At 33.6% G+C, this 24,025-nt stretch overlaps 2 protein-coding genes across 2 annotated transcripts in view; both read left to right on the plus strand.

The window, feature by feature from the left end:
• Positions 1-5,273: 5,273 nt before the first annotated feature.
• On the plus strand, positions 5,274-16,521 carry hprt1l (hypoxanthine phosphoribosyltransferase 1, like). Its single transcript, XM_056452143.1, has 9 exons — positions 5,274-5,485; positions 8,234-8,340; positions 10,684-10,867; positions 11,888-11,953; positions 12,050-12,067; positions 12,703-12,785; positions 13,566-13,612; positions 14,862-14,938; positions 15,419-16,521. The coding sequence occupies exons 1-9, from the start codon at positions 5,468-5,470 to the stop codon at positions 15,464-15,466; spliced, it is 648 nt and encodes a 215-aa protein (XP_056308118.1). The 5' UTR covers positions 5,274-5,467; the 3' UTR covers positions 15,467-16,521.
• A 981-nt stretch (positions 16,522-17,502) lies between these two features.
• The window catches only part of wwox (WW domain containing oxidoreductase), a 316,805-nt gene continuing 310,282 nt past the window's right edge, over positions 17,503-24,025 (plus strand). The window contains exons 1-4 of the mRNA XM_056451577.1: positions 17,503-17,725; positions 17,833-17,897; positions 20,650-20,707; positions 21,927-22,096. Of these exons, the coding sequence (XP_056307552.1) occupies positions 17,619-17,725; positions 17,833-17,897; positions 20,650-20,707; positions 21,927-22,096 (400 nt within the window). The 5' untranslated portion in view covers positions 17,503-17,618. The remainder of the gene's footprint in view (positions 17,726-17,832; positions 17,898-20,649; positions 20,708-21,926; positions 22,097-24,025) is intronic.

The following is a 24,025-nucleotide window of genomic DNA, read 5'->3' on the forward strand; positions in this document are numbered from 1 at the left end:
TGTGTGTGGTGTGTGTGTGTGAGAAGCCATAAAGAGTACAAACGTGTGTGTTTTACCTCATGATTCAGACTACATCCAACCTAAGGACCAACTCAAGACCACACTTTATAAAAACAGGCAGCAAAATCAGCGTCTTTTCAGTCGGCAATCATCTGTGTGTGTGTGTGTGTGTGTGTGTTTTATTTTATTTTATTTTTATTCATTTTTAATAATTTTTTTATTGTACTTTTTTTTTATTTAGTTTTATTTATTTTTTATGGTTTATTTTTCATTTTTCAATTTTAATATAATAATTGTTTATTATATATTTAATATTTTATTTATTTATTTTAATTTTGAATTTTATTTTATTTTTATCTTGTTTAATTATTTTTTTTATAAATTTAATTTTTTATTTAATTTATTTATTTATTTTATTTTATTTATTTCATTTAATTTTCTGTTTTGTTTTTATTTTTATTTCATTTCATTTTTTGTTTTTATTTTATTTATTTTATTTTATTTTATTTATTTTTGTTTTTATTTTTATTTATTTTTATTTATTTTTATTTTATTTTTTATTTTATTTATTTTTATTTTATTTTATTTATTTTTATTTTATTTTATTTTATTTATTTTTGTTTTTATTTTTATTTTTATTTATTTTTTATTTTATTTATTTTTTATTTTATTTATTTTTTATTTTATTTATTTTTATTTTATTTTATTTATTTTTATTTATTTTTATTTTATTTTATTTTTATTTTATTTTATTTATTTTTATTTATATTTATATTTATTTTATTTTTATTTATTTTTATTTATTTTTATTTTATTTTATTTTTATTTTATTTTATTTATTTTTATTTATATTTATATTTATTTTATTTTTATTTATTTTTATTTATTTTTATTTTATTTTATTTTATTTTTATTTATTTTTATTTATTTTTATTTTATTTTATTTTGTTTTATTTTGTTTTATTCTGGTACTGACGCTCCAGCTTCTGTCAGAATCATACTGTATGTATAAAGAACAAAAATATATTTTCTGCACAGATCCATCATGTGGAGTTTGGTTTGTTTTTCTAAACTGGTTTCCATCATATTGTGCTTTTTTTCATTTCTTCTTTTTGGATTGAAAGTACTTTTGTGCCTTTGCGAGCTTTTTCTCTTCTAAAGGACCTTTGTATATAATAAAAAGGTAGAGTTTGAATTTTCCTGAAGTAAAAAGACTACAGTTTTATTAGTTTAATTCCAGAGATCGCGTCTGGTCATTATTAACAGTGTAGTCTCAAATACATCATTATATATCATACAAAACTGCTATGGCAGCGTCAGCTCGGGTTTATTTTTATTGAAAATTGATTTGTAAAGTTCTCATTCTCATGCACTGCGGTTAAAAGAACACCTCTGAAATGAGCAGATCCACGGTTTCTTCTGCAACTCTCCAGCTAATGGGGACGTAAGACCACTTTACATTTTGCTCAGTCAGTGGCTCATAAATTAGATTTGTTTCTGTTTTTGGGGGAATAAAGTACCTGAACATAATCACCCCGGAGTATGAAAACATTGAATAAAAAGGCTTCAAATCAAGAATGAGCCACTAATCCAGCAAAATGAGCAGTGGTGATGAGAGATTTTCCTGTGTTTATATTGTTAATTAAGGTTTGAAGAGCGCTTAAACCCCAGAACACCAGCAGTGACCTGTGTTTTTCTTTGTGTGTGTGTGTGTGTTTTAAATACACTCTTCTCACACCTGAGTTTGCTTCTGTTTGCTGTGATTAATGTCCATCTATTATACAGTTGACGGTGGTTCTCAACCATGATCAGTTATTCACAGATACAGTAATTCTGTTTAATTGTGTTTATATATTTAAAATAGTTTTTAAAAGAGCTGGATGTGGGTCAAAGGCCACTCGCTAAAAAAAGCTGGATCATCGTAACCCAATGTTGGGTCAAATGTGGTCAAACTCTATGTTGAGTTCAATTAAATTTGGATTAAATTTGATTTGAAATTGTGAAAATAAAACATTGTATTGTCCAGTTTTGGCGTCATATTAAATGTACAAATGTGATTTAATATACATGGAAAACGCACAAAAAGGTTGTAACTCAACGTTGGGTCAAATATGGTCAAAACTTATTGTGTTAAAAAGAGTCATTTCAATTTAATTGAATAACCTAACCCAATATTGTCAATATTTGACCCAGCATTTACCCAACATTTTAATTTCAGTTTAATTTAATAAACAAACCAATATTGTGCAATTTTGACCCAATGTGGTGTCACATATGGACAATATTGGGTTAGTTTATTAAATTAAATTACACTTTTTAACTCAAATTTGGGTCAAATATAATCAAAACCAACCATTGGGTTAAAAAGTGTCATTTCAATTTAATGAACAATTTAACCCAATATTGTCCATATTTGACACAGTCATGGGAAAATATGTACAATATTGGGTTAGTTTACTTAATTAAATTGAAATGACACTTTTTAACCCAACATTGGGTCACATATGGTCAAAACCAGCTATTGTGTTAAAAAAAAAGTGTCGTCTACAGTTTAATCGAATAACTAACTTAATATTGTCCATATTTGACCAAGTATTGGTCAAATGTGTACAATATTGGGTTAGTTTACTTAATTTGAAATTACACTTTTTAAGCCAAAGTTGGGTCAAATATGGTCAAAACCAGCTATTGGGTTAAAAAAAGTGTCATTTTAATTTAATGAACAAGCTAACCAAATATTATCCTTATTTGACCCAACACTGGGTCAAATTTGGAAAATATTTGGTTAGTTTACTTAATTAAATTGAAATTACACTTTTTAACCCAACAGTGGGTCACATATGGTCAAAAGCTTTTGGTTTAAAAAGTGTAATTTCAGTTTAACTGAATAAACCTACCCAATATTGTTCACATTTGACCCAACGTTGCGTTCAACCAACCCAGCCGTGCTTATTAAATTATGTCTAAGCAGAACCAAAGTAACATTAAAATAATGTTTATAATCATTCAGTGTTACAAATATTTGACACTCACTTAAGATATGCTGGGTTGTTGTAACCCAATGTTTGGTCGAATGTGGTCAAACTCAAGATTGAGTTCATTTAAAATTCAATTGAATTTGAATTACACTTGTTAACCTGATGGTTGGGTTTGTTCATATTTGACCCAGTGTTGGTTTCCAATAACCCAGCTTTTCTTTTCAGAGTGCAGATGTCCTGTTTGATGTCAAGTGAAATGTAGCGGCGTGCTTTTATAGATGTGGAAGACACATAAGAGTGCCAGGGTGAGCTGTGATGTTGTGAATATGTTTGAAATAATGTTTAATAACATGTATGTGTCACGAATAATGAGCTTTCTGAATAACTCAGGCATATCATGTCAAGTTGTAGATTGTCTCTGTGCAAAAACACATTTTAAATAATGCTGGGTTGTTGTAAATCAACTTTGGGTCAAATATGCACAAAACCAAGCATTGGGTGAAACGTGTCATTTACATACATTTATTTAAAAAAAATTTACCTAATGTTGGGTTTTTTGTTATTTGACCCAACGTTGGGTTACGACAACCCAGCATTGTTTAGAGTGGTCATGTTTTTTGAGCTGTACCTAACCCTAAAATATATCTAAGGAGAAGTGAAATAATGTTCTGTGTAACAAATATTTTGAAATGCTGGGTTGTTGTAACCCAACGTTGGGCCAAATATGGACGAACTATATTGGTTTAAAAAGCATAGTTTAAATCTAATTGTAAATATCAACTCAACCTTGGGTTTGTCCATATTTGACCCAAAATTGGGTTAAAACGACTCAACATTTTGTAATGTGAAATGTTTTAACTGGTCATCAAATGAATGGTTTTCTACACACTTAGCAGGGTCGTTGTTTCACCTGGTGATATCTTACTGGAAATCATGGAGAAATGGGTGATAGTAGCTTGATGACCTGATGATCTTTGACCCATGGATTAAAATAATAATCAAGAATTTAAATACATTTTTGAGTTTAACGTTCGTTAGAGTTGAAGAATCGACATACTTTACCCATATTTTTGGTTTCTAGCATTGTTTTAAAGGCACAGTACACCTAAAGATAAAATTCCACCATCATTTCCAGGCCTGTTCCAGTCCTAAAGGCAGATTTGTGGACCAGTGTCAGAACCAAACAGATCTTCCACACACATTTAACCATAATACACCAAAAGATGCTAGGTCATCATAACACAACACTGTGATACAATGACCCAGCTAGGGGTGTTAATGTGTGTTTGGATCAAATATGGATGTATTTTTTATTATATATAAATGACACTTTTGAATCTATATTTGACTCAACACTGAGTTAAAACAACCCAACATTTTTATTATTTTTTTAGGGTGTATTTATTTGTCCTAGTATGGCAGTACATGAATATTGACACTTTTTCTGATATTTATAGAGGGCTGGAACAAAGTAAATGATGGCAGAATCTATTATTATTATTACTATTATTATGATGATGATGATGATGATGATGATGATGATGATGATGATGATGATGGGTGTAGTGTCTCTTTAATTGCATGAATGAATGTATCTGCTGCCCTCTGCTGGTTGAGAGCCACTGTTACCGTATAACTGATCCCTCATCAGTGTGTAAGACAGACATGCAGTATCGTGAACTAATGCCATTTGACGTAAAAAATAACCGTATTTTGCTTTAATCAGTACATTTGTATACTCCTGCAGTTATATTTCTGTAAGATGTGCTGCTATATGAATAAAGATAGATATGAAGTTCTTTCCCTGCTGTCTCCTGTCAGTTATTGTTGTGTACATTAGCGTTCATCTTCATTTTTTAACATAAATGTTGGATTAAATCTGTGTGTTTGTGTGCAGTTCTGCTGATTACGGAGTAACATAAGAGGGATTATGAAAACGGGATGCTGTTTTTGATTTAGTAAGTGTGTGTATGCTGAGTAAACACACATGGAAAACTAAATGTTTACATTCCTTTGTCCTGATGATCAGTAAAATCAGCTTTCTGGCATTTTACGACATTAATAATGACTCGTCTTTTAACAAATCGAATTTAAAGGATTAATGCTTGTCACATTTGATTTTTTATTAGGTAAATTTGACATTTGTGTACCGAGAAACTTGCTCAAGATGTTAAGATATATTACATTAGATACTTATTTACGTTCATACTAGCTCTGGTTGCGTTCTGATATGCGCTGTCTGACGTCATCACGCGCGTTATCACACTTCCTCAGGCACGCGCGCTGATGACAGATGCCGTAGTGCGCACTATCTAGTGCACTTATTCTACGCGCCTCATAGGTTGGCGAGGGTCAATCAGATTATTGGGTAAAATGGATTGTGACGTCAGGGTTTAGAAAGCGTCGCGTTGGCTTGACGCACAGCAGAAGCAGCGCAGAATCCGGCGGAATATATGATGAGATGAGCTGACGGGCGACACTTCAGCAGGATGGCCGCGTTTCTGGAGGTAAGACACATGAACTACTCCGCTTTTACTCTGCAGCGCTGGTTAAGTCTGCGATTCGACTGATGTCAGGTGTTAATCCGAATTAATCAACGGAAATAAAGCGAAATCCGCAATTATGGCGTTTTAAACCGTTTTGTGTTGCCAAGGCGACGACATTGGTTCATTCAGCGTGTAGAGTTTAACGGAACAGTTCAATTTGACCGAATAAATGAATAAACTCATTAATAAACTCAACTAAATGTCAAGTTTTGCTCTTTTTGTGTACAGTATATGATTCTGCCAAGCTCCAGGAATGTAGAAGATGTCATAATGTGGGTATAAAACTGGCCCGTAAGATCGACGAGTATATGATAAATGAATGATCATAAGTGTGTGCTGACTGGAAAAGTTCACTATTTAAAGTAAATGTGTTTATGGTTCAGGTAAAAATGTTCGTCAGATGAAGAAAACTATTTATTTTGAACTGACAGTTCATCCATAAATGTCATGTACTCACTGAAGTGATCGTAAACTGAGATTCTTGATTCTGTTGAGCACAAAACAAGATATTGTGAAGAATGCTGGAGGAAAAGCTGAATTTGACATCCATCATAGAAACTAAAATAATATGGAAGTCCAGTTTTTTCCCCAGCATTCTTCACTATGATTAAATGTTTTTTTCATTATTTGGGTGCCTTTATGTGAGATATGATAAGTAGGTTATTTGTTACAAGAGTTTAATAAAAAAAAAAAAAAATTGACAACTGAATATTTTATAACAACAAATCATATGCTGTAAATTTGCATCTCAAATACAAAATCTGCGAGTGGAAATCCTCAGCTCTCATGCAAATCTCCCAGTCACTGACTCTAACCCCAATGACTGGACGCTAAAAATTAGAGCTGTGTGATTTTGGCCTAAAATCAAAATCTTCATTAATTTAACATTTTAACTCGATTAGGATTAATGAACAATTATTTTATTCACTTATTTAAATTTTTTTTTGCCCTCATAGTTCACTGACAGGTTTTGTGCAGTAAATATGCTCACATATTACAAGAGAGAGAGATGTTTGAATGAAGGGTGCATTACTTGATTTTAAAATATTGAAGCAAACACACACTATCTACTATCTATGATTATTTATTGAACATCAACATAATTAAAACACACCTTACCTAAAACGATCAGTCACTGTTTTCTTTATTTATAAAAGTCAAAATAAATAACTCGCACTTTTTTTAAACAAAATAGTTTTTTTTATGTTTTTCATATTAAAAGTAGAACATAAGCAGTATCTCTTCTATATAAACTCACTCTTGCATATCCTGTAAATATATTTTTAAACTGTGCATTTCTGAAATCTTCTGTAAACAAATATTTTAATGTAAATAATAATTTTATTGTAATAGAAGATAAGGTATCTTTGGCGCAGCCTTCAGTCATCGTCAGTGTAGTGCAAACGTGTAGTTGTGTTTTTTGAGAGTTCTGAATGACGATTTGGATTACTTTTCCATTAATCGCCCAGCTCTACCAAACATTCAGCAAAGATTATTTAATGTGTCCACTCCATCACTTTTTAATCGTCTGTAAAAACTGTTGCGATACACTGAACATTCATATCAGAGTGAAAAATGCTTCACTAATTATTCTATTTGCAATAAAAACAAAATAACAATAAAATATTCATCATTACTGGAGAAATGTTATATTGCACAGCCGTAAGTAGCTGGAATAGTCAGTGATGTTGCAATGAGTAAACAAACAAAGACAGTATAAAAATGTCAGTATGAGAGCAATTCCAACCCAAATGTCAACCTTGCCATGAAAAAGATGAAGTTTTCAGAAGAATAGCGAAACCTTTTCTTGGTTTTTTGTGTAGGCTTGAATTTTGTGCTGTAAAAATACACAAAATGTCTCTGTCAGTGTTTTCAAACAATTATATTTGATATACCAAAGTCCCACAAGTGCCATTTTCACATCTGTCATCTGTCCGTCATAAATGTCAAAATGTCCTATACAATAAAATCAGTCACAGTTGTTCTATAGAGAGCCGACTCTTGTTTCTTTTGGGTCGTGCAGTTTAATTCAGAATTTCTGCAGAGTATGTTGTATTACTGTAAACTCGTAGACTTTTTTTGGTCACATCCATAGCGCATGTTTATTTTTATTCATTCAGTAAGTCCCTTTATTAATCAGGGCATTCCACAGCGGAATGAACCGCCAACTTATTCAGCATATGTTTTACGCAGCGGATGTCCTTCCAGCTGCAACCCAGTATTGGGAAACATCCATACACACTCATTCACACACAGACACACACACTATGGACAATTTAGCGTACCCAATTCCCCAATAGCGCATGTGTTTGGACTGTAGGGGAAACCGGAGCACCCGGAGGAAACCCACGGCAACACGGGGAGAACATGCAAACTCCACACAGAAACACCAACTGACCCAGCTGAGGCTCAAACCAGCAACCTTCTTGCTGTAAGATGATCATGCTACCCGCTGCGCCACCATGATGCCCATGTTTATTTTCCTAATTTAAAAAATAAAAGATGCTTATATTTAAGTTTTCGGAGCCCATAACTCTGTGGTTAATTATTTTGGAAAATATAAACAGATGTTTCAATATAAAGTTAACATAATACTTTCTATGTTCATTTATGCTTTGAGTTTTTTCTGCAAATGTCACATCTGTAACGCTGGATTTGCTCATGACTGTGACCCTTCAGTGGAGTATATTATTATAATTGTTCCTGCAGATATCTGACGACAGTAAAGGACATGAGCTGAGTCTGTTCTGTGTGCCGAAACACTACGAGGAGGATCTGGACAGCGTCATCATCCCCAACGGCCTCATTAAAGACAGGTTCTGCTTTGGATATTAACAGATTTCACGAAATATTTATTCTTTTTCAAATATTGTGGTTTAAAAGCCACCTATTGTGCAAAACTCACTTCTACATGGGGTTTAAACCCAGTTGTGTGGCAGCAGTGTGTGAATATATTCAGCCACTAATGGAAAACGTGAATTAATTGTATTCATTTATAATCAGACTTGATGAATGAAGCACATCGATTGACATTCTACCTTGTACGTGACATCAGAAGAGGAAAGCCCCGCCCACTAGTGCCCATCTCTCCATCTCATTAGCATAAACAGCAGCCCTGAGTGAGAAGCAGCCGTCTGTCCATTAGCCATTAGAGTGTTTGAGCTGCTGAAGATAATGTCAGCATAGACTAAGAGGATTATAGATGTGGAGTTTTAGATGAAGCACAAACGAACATCGTTTTTAACCGATAACGCTAGTCCTGTTTTCAGTCTAGGGTGATGCACAGACATTTGTAGCTCATTTGAATTTAAAGCAACAGTCACCAAAACATCACAATTAAGATCAATGCCTAAAAGGGTCAGTTTTAGAGAGCTAGAAAACATTATCTGTGCTTAAAAAGGGTAAAAAGGTCAATATTATTAGCCCCCTTAAGAAATATATTTTTTAGGATTGTCTACAGAATAAACCAGTGTTGTCTTATGACTTGCCTGCTTAACCTAGTTAAGCCTTTAAATGCCACTTTAAGCTGAATACTAGTGTCTCGATTAATATCTAGTCTAATATTATGTGCTGTCATCATGACAAAGAGAAAATAAATCATTTAATAATAGATTTTATTAGTTATGTTTAAATATGTGTGGAGAAAATCTTCTTTAAGCAACACTTGGGAAATATTTGGTTATAATTTTGACTTTGACTGTATGTGTTTCTGTATATGTGTTCATCTGACATGTGGAGACGTGGCCGTGAGATGCCCTGGGTAGTAAAAGAGCGCAGTGTTCCCTCAGTAGACGCAGTTAATGATGTTAGCCCACTACGAGACGCATGTGATTTGAATTTCCTTCATTTGTTTAACAAACTTCACATTATTGGCGTGGTGCTGTTCAGCTGGTGCTGATGTTAAAGGGACAGTCCACCGAAAGATGAAAAATACCCCAAAGTTTACTCATGCTCAGCATATATGAGTTCAGCCTTCACTAATCTATCTTTTAAATTCGTTAAGATGCTATACAATGTTATGTTTGTGCATATACATTAGATTAGTCAGTGCTGAGGCCAAATCTGGAGCTAATCTAACAAAATAACTTACAATAATGCTCTACACTTTATTAGGTACACCTTACTAGTACCAGGTCGGACCCCATTTTACCTTCAGAACTGCTTTAATCCTTGGTGGCAGAGATTCAACAAGCTACTGGAAATATTCCTCAGAGATTTTGCTCCATATTGACATGATAGCATCACGCAGTTGCTGCAGATTTGTCGGCTGCACATCCATGATGCCAATCTCCCGTTCCACCACATCCCAAAGGTGCTCTATTGGATTGAGCTCTGGTGACTGTGGAGGCCATTTGAGTACAGTGAACTCATTGTCATGTTCAAGAAACCAGTCCGAGATGATTGGTGCTTTATGACATGGTGCGTTATCCTGCTGGAAGTAGGAATGTGGCAGCAGAAATGGAGACTCATCAGACCAGGCAACGTTTCTCCAATCTTCTATTGTCTAGTTTTGCTGAGCCTGTGTGAATTGTAGCCTCAGTTTCCTGTTCAAACTATTATTTTAATGAATATTACTGTTTTTTTCTGTCAGATGAACACAATCTGAATAGTTTTAAAGGCACTGTTCACCGCAAAATAAAAATTACCCCATAATTTACTCCTCTTTAATGTATAGGAGTTTTTCTGTCAGTCAGAATAGGTTTAAAGGGACAGTTCACCCAAAAATGAAACATCCTTAATCATCCTTTACTTGTTTCAAACCTGTTTGACTTTCTTTTTCCATGTTGAACTCAAATGAAGATACTTTAGAGAACTCTGGAAACCAGTAACCATTGACCGCCATAGTATTTGTTTTTCCTACTATGAAACTAGTATGCCATAGTAATAATTATATTAATATTATTAAAATATAAAAATCTGAGTCATAAGCTATGTTTCCATCCAAAATTAAAAGTAAATTTATGTGCAAAACTGGAATATTGCACAATATATTTGTGAGTTTCCATCCAATCAGAAACTAAAGAGAATAAAATCATCTCTTCCTGCTGCTCCTGCACAGATATCACTGAGAGAAGTGGAGTCTGCTGCACTGTTGGGATTCAATGGATTGCTTTTGGCTTATGATAAGAGTTTTAAAAGATGTCTTTAATGTTGTGCAGGACGGAGCGTTTGGCCAGAGATATCGTGCGGGACATGGGCGGTCATCATATCGTGGCTCTCTGCGTTCTCAAAGGAGGCTACAAGTTCTTTGCGGACCTGATGGATTTCATCAAGACTCTAAATCAACACAGTGATAAATCTGTGCCACTGACGGTGGATTTCATCAGGCTGAAGAGCTACTGCGTGAGTGCCAGATCTGCATTCACTAAAGCACTCAATGGAAAAACACTGGAGTGTTACTGGGGCTTAATACATCACTTTTCTCCTTTTATGGCTTGATGCTGTTTGTGAGTTTCTGACTCTTCTAAAGCACAATAATACTTTAATATGTTTGCAGATATTTAAGAAATATGTTTGTTTACCTAAGAAACAATGCTAAAGTCAGTTATTCTGCTTTGAGGATGTGCGTTTCATGTCGGAATATCTGATTTGATCTCTGTATCTCCGCCCACTACCAGTTTACCCAATTATATTGCAGCACTCCAGGTTGCCAGTTTGTGGAAAACAGCGGATTTCATTTTAATCATAATGGATGTCTCATAAGACACAGATTTAGTGTAATAAAAGCTCACATCAGGTGCTTTTTATTTAGCAAACAATTCAGATATGATATATGTAAACATTAGCTGATCAGCTCATAGTGTAAGGCACACTCGCTCCTGTTTGTGTCGTCAATCTGGCAACCCATGTTTGTGTGGAGTGGTTGGGTGAAATATCCAGTGTTTTGAATTTGGATTGCAATACCAATCCAATATAATTTTGTTAATATAATTGTGTAAATAAAGCAATAAAAACAGACAAAGGGATAAAAATATAATAAAACAAACAGTGGCTGGTATTGGAGATAAACGAAGTAATATGAACAGACAAAAAAGTATACACGTATACAATTATGAGTACATATTTACAATATACTTACCTGTACAGGAAATAGGAAAAAAAAAATATATATATATGTATGTATGTATGTATGTGTGTGTGTATATATATATGTGCACCTTTAAAAAAATGATGTAGTCAGTGGTTCTTCACTCAATAAATGGCTAATATTGGTCAATCTGCTATATAACTATAAGCTCATTCTGTAAAGAAGCTAGTTGTAACTCACAGGTTAATTGGGCATATTTATATCATATAACATTTTGTTGTACACAGCTACTCAAAGTGATTTCAAACTTCTTATCTGCTCTGATTTCTGTCCAGAATGACCAGTCCACCAACTGTGTGAAGGTGATCGGAGGAGACGAGTTATCGGCCCTCGCTGGAAAAGTCAGTCTGGAGTTTGTTTGTTTGTTTTGGAGTGTGTTTCAATTTAAATTCTAGCCTTTTTATGTAAAATATGAAGTGTATTCTCTTTGATTTCAGAATGTGCTCATAGTCGAGGTGAGATTCATTTTGTACATATTTAAATTAATTTCATGTCTAATTTTTGTACAGCTGAAGACAAAATTATTCACCCTGCTGTGAAATTTGTGTTTTTCCCATAATATTTCCTAAATGCTGTTTAACAGAGCAAGGACATTTTATTTACGGTATTTTCTATTATAATTTTTTACTAGAGAAAGTCTGGCTGGAATAACAAAGCTAAATATTAAAAAATGTTAAAACTGTTGTGGTCAAATATTATCAGCTCCTTAAGAAATTAGGATTATTTGATTGTCTACAGAACAAACCACTGTTGTCCAATGACTTGCCTAATTAACCTAATCAACCTTATAAACCTAGTAAAGCTTTAAATGTCACTTTAAGCTGAATACTAGTGTCTTGAAAACTATCTAGTCTAATATTTTGTGCTGTCATCATGACAAAGAGAAAATAAATCAGTTATTAGAAATGAGTTATTAAAAGTATTATATTTAGAAACGTCTCTGTTAAACAGCACTTGGGAAATATTTGAAAAAGAATAAATATTTTCATAGCAGGGCAAATAATCCTGTATATATTGTGAATAATTGCGTAATGTGTTCTGTGAGGTGAAAATACAGCATGAATTTAATTCATTTATTTTTGGGCATAAGGATATTGTGGAGACGGGGAAAACAATGGAAACGCTGCTGAAACTCTTAGATGAATGTCATCCCAAAATGGTGAAAGTGGTGAGGTGAGAATCAGCGGCTGTTGTTTGCATTAATGCTGCTCATTCTGTGTATTAAAGGGCACCTGTTATGCAAAAGTATATTTTATAAGGGGTTTAAACCCAGTTGTGTGTCAGCAGTGTGTGAGTATATTCAGCCTCTAATGGTAAACATATTTTAATTGTGTTTTTATAATCAGACTTGTTGAATGAAACACTTTGACATTCTCCCTTTGTATATGTCATCAGAGAGGGGAAAGCCCCGCCCACTAGTCTCCATCTTATTAGCATAAACAGCAGCCCTGAGTGAGAAGCAGCCGTCTGTCCATTAGCTATTAGAGTGTTTGAGCTGCTGAAGATAATGTCAGCATAGACTAAGAGGATTATAGATGTGGAGTTTTAGATCAACAGCGACATGAAGCACACACTCACACTGAAGCACAACCAGCACTCACAACACACACACACACACACACTGCTGTTTTACATCTGTCACCATGCTGACGCACAGCCGTCTGTAGCTCCGCCCTCTTTTCTCATTTAAATTTAAAGCACCAGTCACCAAATTGCATCAAAGCCTAAAAGGGTCAGTTTCAGACAGTTATTAGACATTATTTGTGTGCTGTTTTGAGCTGAAGCTTCACTACACACTCTAGAGACATCAGAGATGCATTTTAATAGGTGTCCTTTAATGCTGCTGATATGTATATAAGCATTAATGTTGGTTATTCTGTGTATTATATGCATTAATGCTGCTGTTTTGTGTGCATTATTAATATATCTGACCGTTCTGCACTTTAATCTCAGTCTGCTGGTGAAGCGGACACCCAGGAGCTCCGGATATCGGCCCGACTGTGAGTTTGTTCTGATATGATGAACATTTTGTGCTTAATCCGCTTCACTTAGAGACATCAGATACTGTGAGCAGTTACGCAATGCTTTTAGACACAAGCTCATTTAAGCTCTTTAGATCCTCTTTATGTGTCAGACTCAACTCTTCAGCATATTTCAAACCACATCATTTACATCTACAGTTATTCCTGGTATATTTCAATTTTAGTACAAATCCCCCCCCCATCCAGTAAGCTTATGTTTTTATAATTAATATTTTCTAATATTTGTAATGTGCTTAAAGAGCAGGTCATGTGGTATCTTAAAATGTCCTGTTATTGTGTTGTCTCAGGTTTAAGGTAAAAAAAAAAAAAAGAATTTTCTCTGAATATTTGTGTAAGTTTAGAGTCATTTTGTGATTAATTTTGATGCGATTCGTTTGAATCAGTTCAGACTTAAGATGTGTAAGCCCCTCCCCCTTTCATTAGCCAGCACTGCTTTGATTGGTCAGTTGGTCGAGTCTGCTTTGGTTGGTCTTTCTGTATTTAAAATGAAAGTGAGTTTTTTTAGAGGGGGGTTGGATTATGCAAATTAGTTACTTTGATCATGTTGACAGATTTTGAAGATTCGAATATACAACGACTCGTTGAGACAAACTCATTTTGCGATTAATTTTGATGCGATTCGTTTGAATCAGTTCAGACTTAAAGTCTGTAAACCCTTCCCCCTTCCATAAGCCAGCTCTTCTCTGATTGGTCAGTTGGTCGAGTCTGTTTTGATTGGTCTTTCCATATCTAAAATGAAACTCCTATTTCAGAGTGTTGTATATAGAGGGGCGGAGATTATGCAAATAAGTTACTTTGATTGTGTTGATATAAATAGAACGATTCATTAAGGCGATTTAGAGTCGACTCTTTAATTTGAGAGAAATGATCTTGATCATGCACTTTTCTGATGAACAGCATTGCAGATTGTCTACACTATATATGATTTTATTACTATTACTTATTTTTATGGTTTACATCTACATTACAATAATTCTAATGAGATATTTTATTTGATCTTTAGCATTTCAAAAACATTTATTGTTAATTATGAATATTTTTACTTGTATTATTCCAGTAATATTACATGATTCAGTTTAGAACATAAAGACACCAATCTATATTAATAATGTTATTTTATTGCTTGATTTGATTGTGATTGTGCACGATTATCCTTATTCAGAATCTAATTCCCTCCTCCATGTGTCTAAACTGGATTCTCTCTCAGATATCGGATTTGAAGTTCCTGATAAGTTCCTGGTGGGATATGCTTTAGACTACAATGAGTATTTCAGGGATTTGAGTGTAAGTGTTTTCTCTTGATTTAATTAGTTTTCATTGATTTAATGCAGTTTTAAATACACACTTGGGCTAACTAGGGCTGTCACAATTATGACATTTGTCTGACGATTAAAAAGTTAGGAAATAATTGCAGTTTATGGCAGTTAACTGTTTATTTTGGTGCATTAATGATTAATTTTCTGTTTTGGGGTCAATATGGAAATCTAATATATATGAGTGTATACTGTATATAAAGTTATAGTTAATATATTTGAAGATATATGTGGATATTTTTCCACATATCAGATTTCTCACATCACAAATTGGAAAGTGAAAGGCGAACTCGCTGAAACAGTGCCTGTGTATATGTTTATATATTCCCCCTGATGTCTGTTAGAGGAACTGCAGGAATCACACTACTAAAACAACCCCAAATTAGATTAAATAACTGCGATTAGACTGTTATTTAATAATCCATTTATTCCCATATGTTTTCTCTTCCAGCATATCTGTATATTGAGCGACAGAGCAAAAGAGAAGTATAAAGTATGACCCTGTGAGAGCCAAATGCTGCACGCATGAAGACAAACATCACTGTGAACCTTTAGTTTTTCTGCTCGTGAATGTATTTCTCTACATCTCATCTGAAATCAGTAATGAACTCATGAAAACACAGATTCCCAAAGATAAATGCACACGCGCACAGTGGGAATGAGAAGCTGATTGTCTGAACCGAGGCCTTCGATTCATTCATTTTATGTTGATTTTATGTTTGTTTGAGCTCAGAGATTAAGTTAATCCTTAGTTATTGTTATTTATTATATATTATTTAGGTATGAACAATGAAAGGAGCTGAGAATTGTGTAAGTTAAGTACAGAAAACAATACTTAAGTACTTTTTATGTCACCATTTTGCACTTCATTTCTGTGTAACGTGTTGGTTTGTGTTCTTAAAGTCAGAATATGCATGCCACTGTTTCTTTTTTAATGATGGAATGAAGAAAAAAGACTTTAAATACTCAAATTTCAATAGTTAAACTAAGAAGTTCCTTTTTTTCTCAAAACTGGAAGAAAAATAGTCAAAATTGTGAGACTTCCTTTAAAACGTGCAACCTTATTTAGCAACAGAGTGTGAGATGATTATGAAATTAACAAGTTATTCTGAATTTAGATTGGACTTTTTTTTTTTTAATTGTGTGCAAAACATTTTTTTGCAAACAGTAAACTTGGAGTACAGTAAAAATTCTGACCAGAATTGTCTCAAATTTGAGTTTATTGCTGCCAAATGCATGTTTTTTTTTTTAAATTGGCAAGATAAAAGTCAGAATTGTGAGCTAAAAAAGTCAAAATTAACATTAGCCATGTTTTTATTTACGTTTATTTATTTTTGGGATCTGCTTGCAGAAATGGGCTTTTGTCTTAAAATGGAGGCTTTTATTTTTGATCACCACAATCTAAACACTGATATTTTGTGTCTTGTGTTTGTTGTGAAACCTCAGTCCTGTAATCTGAGTTTGTGTGAATGTGTAAGTTATGTTTTCCTGTTTACTGACACCAAAACTCGAAATTGAAGAGCTAATAATAATAAAAGCTGTTCAATAAAATGAGGTCAAAGTCTTTGCGTCTTTATATTGAAAACAAACTTATAATGAAGGGAAATCATCTCAAAGGTGAGTTAAATGTCGGATTTTTAGTATCATTTATCTAATGTTATGTATCCTGAAAGTATCCTGAAAGACTACAGTGGTTTATCAATTTAGTTTACATCATATTTTGTAATACATTTGCTTTATTGTTGAAGATTGTAGGCAGAAATGAAAAGAAATATGCTACAGATATGCAATAGGTCTGACTTTTGTTTTTTTCAAACAGATTTACAAGCCCTATATTTACATTTGTGTACATGATATTTGCCAATTAAGCATACATTGGTTAAAATGAAAATGACGCTTATTTATTTATTTATTTATTTTTAATTAAGTTCAGAAAAATATTTTGACACGTTGTGCCTGACCAATCAGAGACGTCAGCAAACAGAAATCTAGAGGGGATACATCTGTGAATGCTCAAATCAATATAGCATAATGTTTGTGACGCAGTGCAGCAATAATTAATATTTTACATGACTGTGAGGGTTGGGTTCAAGGTTGGGGTAGCGGTAGTCGTTAAAATCCAATTAATGCGTAAATTAAATGATATAAATAATACTCTGTATAATTCCTGCTTTTACATTACTGTGAGGGTTGGGTTTAATGGGTCATTTAATAAATAATATGAATAATACTCGATATAATTACCCTTTTTACATCACTGTGAGGGTTGGGGTAGTGAGAGACGTTAATAAAATACAATTAATAAGTAAATTAATAAATAATATAAATTATACTCTGTATAATTAATGCTTTAACATTATTGTGATGGTTGGGGTAGGGGTAGACGTTAACAAAATACAATTGGGTAAATTAATAAAAATAATATAAATATACTCGTTAACCTCCGTCCAGGGCTGTATCTCTTCTAACAACACCCGCTAAACTCCGCCCACTCAAGAACCGCGTGCCGTTACTCCGCCTCTACGTGACGTCATGTTGTGATTGCGGAAGTGCCCTGTCAGGATTATTGTAACGTGTGTGTGTGCGCTGCCAAACAAACACCTTACAGAAGTTAAAGAGATTTATTAGCGCGATAATTTAATAATTTCGCGATGGCGGCTCTCAAATACGCCGGAATGGAGGATACGGACAGCGAGGACGAGCTGCCGCCGGGCTGGGAGGAAAGATCCACCAAAGACGGATGGGTTTATTACGCCAAGTGAGTTTTAACACACACGACGTGTTTGCTTTTACCGTCGTTCAGTGCGGTTGTCGAGTGATTGACACCTGCCGCTTATCAATCAAACATTATTATTGATATTTCAGTCATGAGGAGATGAAGACCCAGTGGGAGCATCCCAAAACCGGCAAGAAGAAACGCTGTGCTGGAGGTACGAGGAGAGAAAACGTCTCTAATTACACCGTCTGTGTTTATATTTTATATTTATATTTACACTGGTGTTTATATTTCAGTCGCAGATACACAAAAACATCTCACACAGCGTTAAAATACACCACTGAAGAGTTCAGAGCAGTGCTGAGGCCAGAAATCTTAAAATAAAGTGAAATAAGGTGGACATCAGAGCCTATTCTTAATCTAGTTTCTTACATCTGTCATCTCTTATAAAATAGTAATTGATTTAACAATGCGTCAGCTGAAAAAAGTAATTTAGCAAGATATTATTATATTAATTATTATTATATTAAGGTATTCTGATATTAATATTTAACAAAAATATGTTGAGAGTTCTAAATCAGGGGTGTCCAAGCTCCAACTTGCCTCAACACACCTGCAACGATGAGAGCTTGATTAGCTAGCCCAGGTGTGTCTGATTGGGGTAGGAACCGAGTGTGGACATCCCTGTCCTAAATGATTCATTTCGTTATGATGCGTATAGAAAGCAGACCATATCACTGATAATATGAAAGAAAACATATTGAATATAAATTTCAAAAGCAAAATTTTAGGCCTTAAAATGTCTTAATTTCACTGAAATATTATGTTGTAGGTCTTAAAACATTTTAAACGGGCCTTAATTTTCCTCTGTCCAAGTAAAGCTACTCAATCAGTCCAACATCTATCCAATCACCAACAATCATTTTATATATACAGTTGAAGTCAGAATTATTAGCCCCCCTGAATTATTACCCCCCCCCCCCCCGTTTATTTCCCCCTAATTCTGTTTAACAGAAAGATGTTTCTCAACACATTTCTAATCATAATAGTGTTAATAACTCATCTCTAATAACTGATTTATTTTCTCTTTGTCATGATGACAGGCAAGTTATGGCAAGTTATTGTATAATAATTGTTTGTTCTGTAGACTATCGAGAATAAATATAGCTTAAAGGGGCTAATAATATTGACCCTTAAATGATGTTTAAAAAATTTAAAACTGCTTTTATTCTAGCTGAAATAAAACAAATAAGACTTTCTCCAGAAGAACAAATATTAGAGGAAATACTGTGAGAAATTCCTGAATCTGTTTATTCCTTTCTCTTCTGAATATCATTTGGGAAATATTTAAAAAGGAAAAAAACATTCATAGGGGGGCTAATAATTCTGACTTCAACCGTGTATGTATATATATATTTATATATATATATATATATATATATATATATATATATATATATATATATATATAATTATATATATATATATATATATATATATATATATATAATTTATTTTTATTGCAAAGAGATAACAGTTATTAGACATTTTTTACAGTAAATTGTCCAAATTTATTTTCTAATCAGCGAAAGAAAACTAAAAAACAATTACACAATTCTTCATGAGGATAACAGAGCAGTATTTCCCTTTACATGATCTTCCATTAATTTCTTTTCCATTTATTTTTTCACTTTTTAGAGAAGTAAGGGGGAGTGGACATAATATTTAATATGGAATAGGCAAGGTTTTATAGCAGAAAAGCATTATGTTGAATAGTTGTACTCAATCCATTCAGATAAAAAGCAGACAATATGTATTTTTGATCATTAATGTAATCGTGTCAATAAGAAATATATTTTAACAATGTTAAACTTGTCATTTAAAAATAAAAAAAAGAAACCTGTTGAAAAAAGTATATACTACAAGAGTTTTATTGTTTTACACATTAAAATATGTGGCTAAGAAATAGCTAAATTTGACTTTATTGCTGTTGTGGCAAGCAAAGACCATACAAAAAACACACAACCAGGCCATTATAAAAAATCCTTAGTGTTTAGATCTGTATAAGTCTAAAATGTTATTCATGATGGTCTTAAAAAGTCTTAAATTTGACTTGATAACCTGCAGAAACCCTGTATATAAAGTATATTGTTTATAATAGGGAGGGGGTATCACAGAAAAAATGACAACATGAACTGGGTGTCTGTTTGTTTTACCGCAGGCTGTGGTCAATTTATTACTAATAAAATAGTTACGCAATGGTGTGACAGGGAAATAACACTACATTAAAAACATCTGCAGAAAACAGTGGACATGCTGAAGGAAATGGCTAATTCATTCTCTGCCAGTAGAGGGCGCTTATATGCTGATAGCTATCCTCTAATGAACAGTGAAGCCAGTTTATGTTTAAATACAACCACACATGCATAATCTGCACATTAGATGAAATCAGCTGAAGCGCAAGCATCCTGAATTAAGCCTGTTTATAATATACATAAAGTTTAAATGTTTGATTAACTGCAAATAAGATGAACAGATGTGTTGCTGATGTTTTCAGATTTACAGTGCTATTAGTTGCACAATTGTTTATTAAATCCAGAAAATCAAAGGTCAAAGGTTATATTGTCATACCTCTCTCACTTTATTAGCTATAATATACTTATAATATACTATCAGAATAGCACCTTTCTTCATTTTCAGAGCCATAGTTGGACTTTTCCATTTTAGTGCAATGTAGGGGGGCTTTACATTTAATTGATGAACTCACAGTGACTATAGAGCGATGATTATTGTCAACATCACATTACAGTCATAATCATTCATAATTCATGATTCCTGTGCTTTTTTTTTATAATAAAAAACATTTTTGGCCCAAATGTAGCATCGCCACTGCTTCGGAGCACTGTTATACCCGATAAGTACGTTGGATTAATTGATCAATTATTTGTTTGCTTTGTATTTCATAGCTTTGCCATATGGATGGGAGCAGGAGACAGATGATAAAGGCCAAATCTTCTATGTTGAGTGAGTTGAACATCATTTTATATTAAACACACACTCGCACAAATAAAAACACCACAAATATGAGCACAAAGACATCCACAAAAATAAACACACACACCTCACAAATAAAAACGCCACAAAAATAGATAATAAATAAATACAATCACACATTTTCCATTAATCATTCTACTATGCTTCTCAAACTGTTTCCCTTATTACTCGTGTGGAAACTATGATGCACTAATTGAATCAAAAGTGACAGTAAAGGCCAGTCTATATGCGTTTAAATGAAATATTGTCTAAAATAGTTTAATAAAATAGTTTTGCCTTTTGTCTCTTTGCTTTTTAGGATGATAAATAATAAAAAAAAACTTTTTAAAATAAAATTCAATGCATTATTTGGAGTTTCTTTGTAATTGGGATATTTACTAGGAATATATATAAGTTTTTACGGTGACGCAGTGGCGCAGTAGGTAGTGCTGTCGCCTCACAACAAGAAGGTTGCTGGTTCGAGCCTCTGCTGGGTCAGTTGCTGTTTCTGTGTGGGGATGAAGATCATTAATGGTATTTGTGCTACTTTTAGCAGTCTAAAATAATAATTTTCATTATAATAATGCCACTGACACTCTTTATTACATACATTATATAAACTACTGTATTTGCTCTCAACTATTTGCTCTTATCTTTTTCAATTATTTCCTAAGTGATGTTTAACACAGGATTTTCAACACATTTTTAAACATTAAAAATGTTTAAGAAGCATAATTTCTTTTGTTTTTACCATGATATCAGTACATAATGTTAGACTAGATATTCTTCAAGACACTAGTATTCAGCTTAAAGTGACATTTAAAGGCTTAAATAGGGTAATTAGGGTAAAGTTAGGGTAATTAGGCAAGTTATTGTATAACAGTGGTTTGTTCTGGAGACAATCCAACACTAATATTGCTGAAGGGGGCTAATAATATTGAGCTTAAAATTGTTTTAATAAATTAAAAGCTGCTTTTATTCTAGCCGAAAGAAAACCAATAAGACTTTCTCCAGAAGAAACAAATATTAGAGGAAATACTGTGAGAAATTCCTAAATCTCTTCAACATCATTTGGGAAATATTTGAAAAAATGTACAGGAGGGCGAATAATTCTGACATCAACTTCATTTTTTTTAATGAAATTTTAACACTAGAATGCTATTTTCTAAATGTCATCTAACTTTACTGATGTCTTCCCTCTTTTCCTCAGTCACATCAACAAACGTAAGACGTATTTCGACCCTCGGCAGGCCTTCACTGTAGAGGACATGCAGGTGAAGCCCAAACGCTACGATGGAAACACCGGCGCTCTGGAGATCCTGCATGGCCAGGACCTGTCCGATAAGGTCATCATCGTCACCGGAGCCAACTCTGGTATCGGTCAGTAACACAAAACACAACACACTCGCATTTATTCATCTAGCAGATGCTCCTATCCAGAGCTACTTACAGATCAGGGTAAAAGAAGATATATAGACGCCATGACAAGTTAGTTTAGCTTTTATATTACAAACAAGCAGGGCAAGCACATGTGAAAATGCACATCAAACACCTGAAACACAGATAAAACACAGCTGAAACGCACCTAAAGCCCACATAAAATACTTTTGATATGCACATGAAACTTAAATAAAATGAATATGAAACGCACATACACCACACATAAAATGCAAATGAAACACACCTGAAATGCACATGAAACACACATAAAACACACAAAAATGCACATGAAACAAACATGCACATGAAAACAAACCTAAAACACACATGAAACGCACATGAATTGTGCTTAAAACACACACAAAACACACACACACACACATGAAATGCACATAAAACAAACTTGAAACACACATAAACACACGATATGCACCTGAAATACATGTAAAACGCACCTGAAACACACATAAATACGCACCTGAAACGTGCGCGAAATGCACGTAAAACGCACCTGAAACGCAATTGAAATACACATAAAACGCACCTGAAACGCACATAAATACACACCTGAAATGTGCATGAAATGCACATAAAACGCACCTGAAACGCAATTAAAATGCACATAAAATGCACATAAATATGCACATGAAATGCACCTGAAATGTGCACGAAATGCACATAAAACGCACCTAAAACGCACAAATACACACCTGAAACATGCACGAAACGCACATAAAACGCACCTGTAATGCAATTAAAATGCACATAAATATACTCCTGAAACGCACATACATACACACCTGAAACGTGCACAAAATGCGCATAAAACGCACCTGTAACGCAATTAAAATGCACCTGAAACGCAATTAAAATGCACATAAATATGCACCTGAAACGCACATACATACACATCTGAAACGTGCACGAAACGCGCATAAAACGTACCTGAAACACAATTGAAATGCACATAAAATGCACCTGAAATGCACATAAATATGCACATAAAATCACCTGAAACGCACTAATGTTTGTTTTCTAGGTGAGTTTGTCTCACAGGATAATGCTGTCTGTGGCCGAAGCCCTAAACCCAGCCCTTAAAGAAACAAATACCAGTCATTGAACACTAATAAAAACATGTTCTGGACAATTTACATGTATCGCCCTCACATGTATACCTAAACCAGTAGTCCTGAAACACACCTAGTTTAGTGTTAAAAAAAAACAAACACCCGCTGTGCTTTGGTGTTCCTGAAGCATACAGTAAACCGGTTTAAAAAAACTCCACCGTAAGCTCTTTGGCTTATATTTAAAAACTGAAAAACAAGTTGTAGTTTATTAACATTAACAGTAAGCTCAAAAGATGAACTGGAAGCTCCACTGATTTTCCCAAACTCATTTGCTGAGCTGTGCTTCAGGGTTTGTCCAGCAGGTGGAGCTGCAGGATTGATGATTTTCACCCATTGACATCTGAAACAGAAAATCAGTCAGTAATCGTGTCTTCAGTGCAGATGTGGACGATTAACTGCAGATTCATTATGTTGTGAATAATATTGCAGGAATTACTATAAGACATTTAATAACAGCTGCGTTATTACAGACATCAGCAATCACGTTTGCGCTGCTGCGTTTACACACGATGTTAAAAGTGCAGTTGTTGTGGTGGCGGATTTTACTTTTGATATTTCTTATGTGGTGTTTTATATACTTTATCATTCAGATATGTAAGACTTTTGTTAAACGAGGACAGATTAAATCAGAAGTATCTGTAAAGACATTTATAAGAGATAAAATATTTCAAATAAACATGAACGATAATAAATAACCACATTATGAATCATTAACCAATTAACATTAATATTAAAATACCCA

This window comes from Danio aesculapii, chromosome 25 (assembly GCF_903798145.1).
Source record: "Danio aesculapii chromosome 25, fDanAes4.1, whole genome shotgun sequence".
NCBI classification, from domain to species: Eukaryota; Metazoa; Chordata; class Actinopteri; order Cypriniformes; family Danionidae; genus Danio; species Danio aesculapii.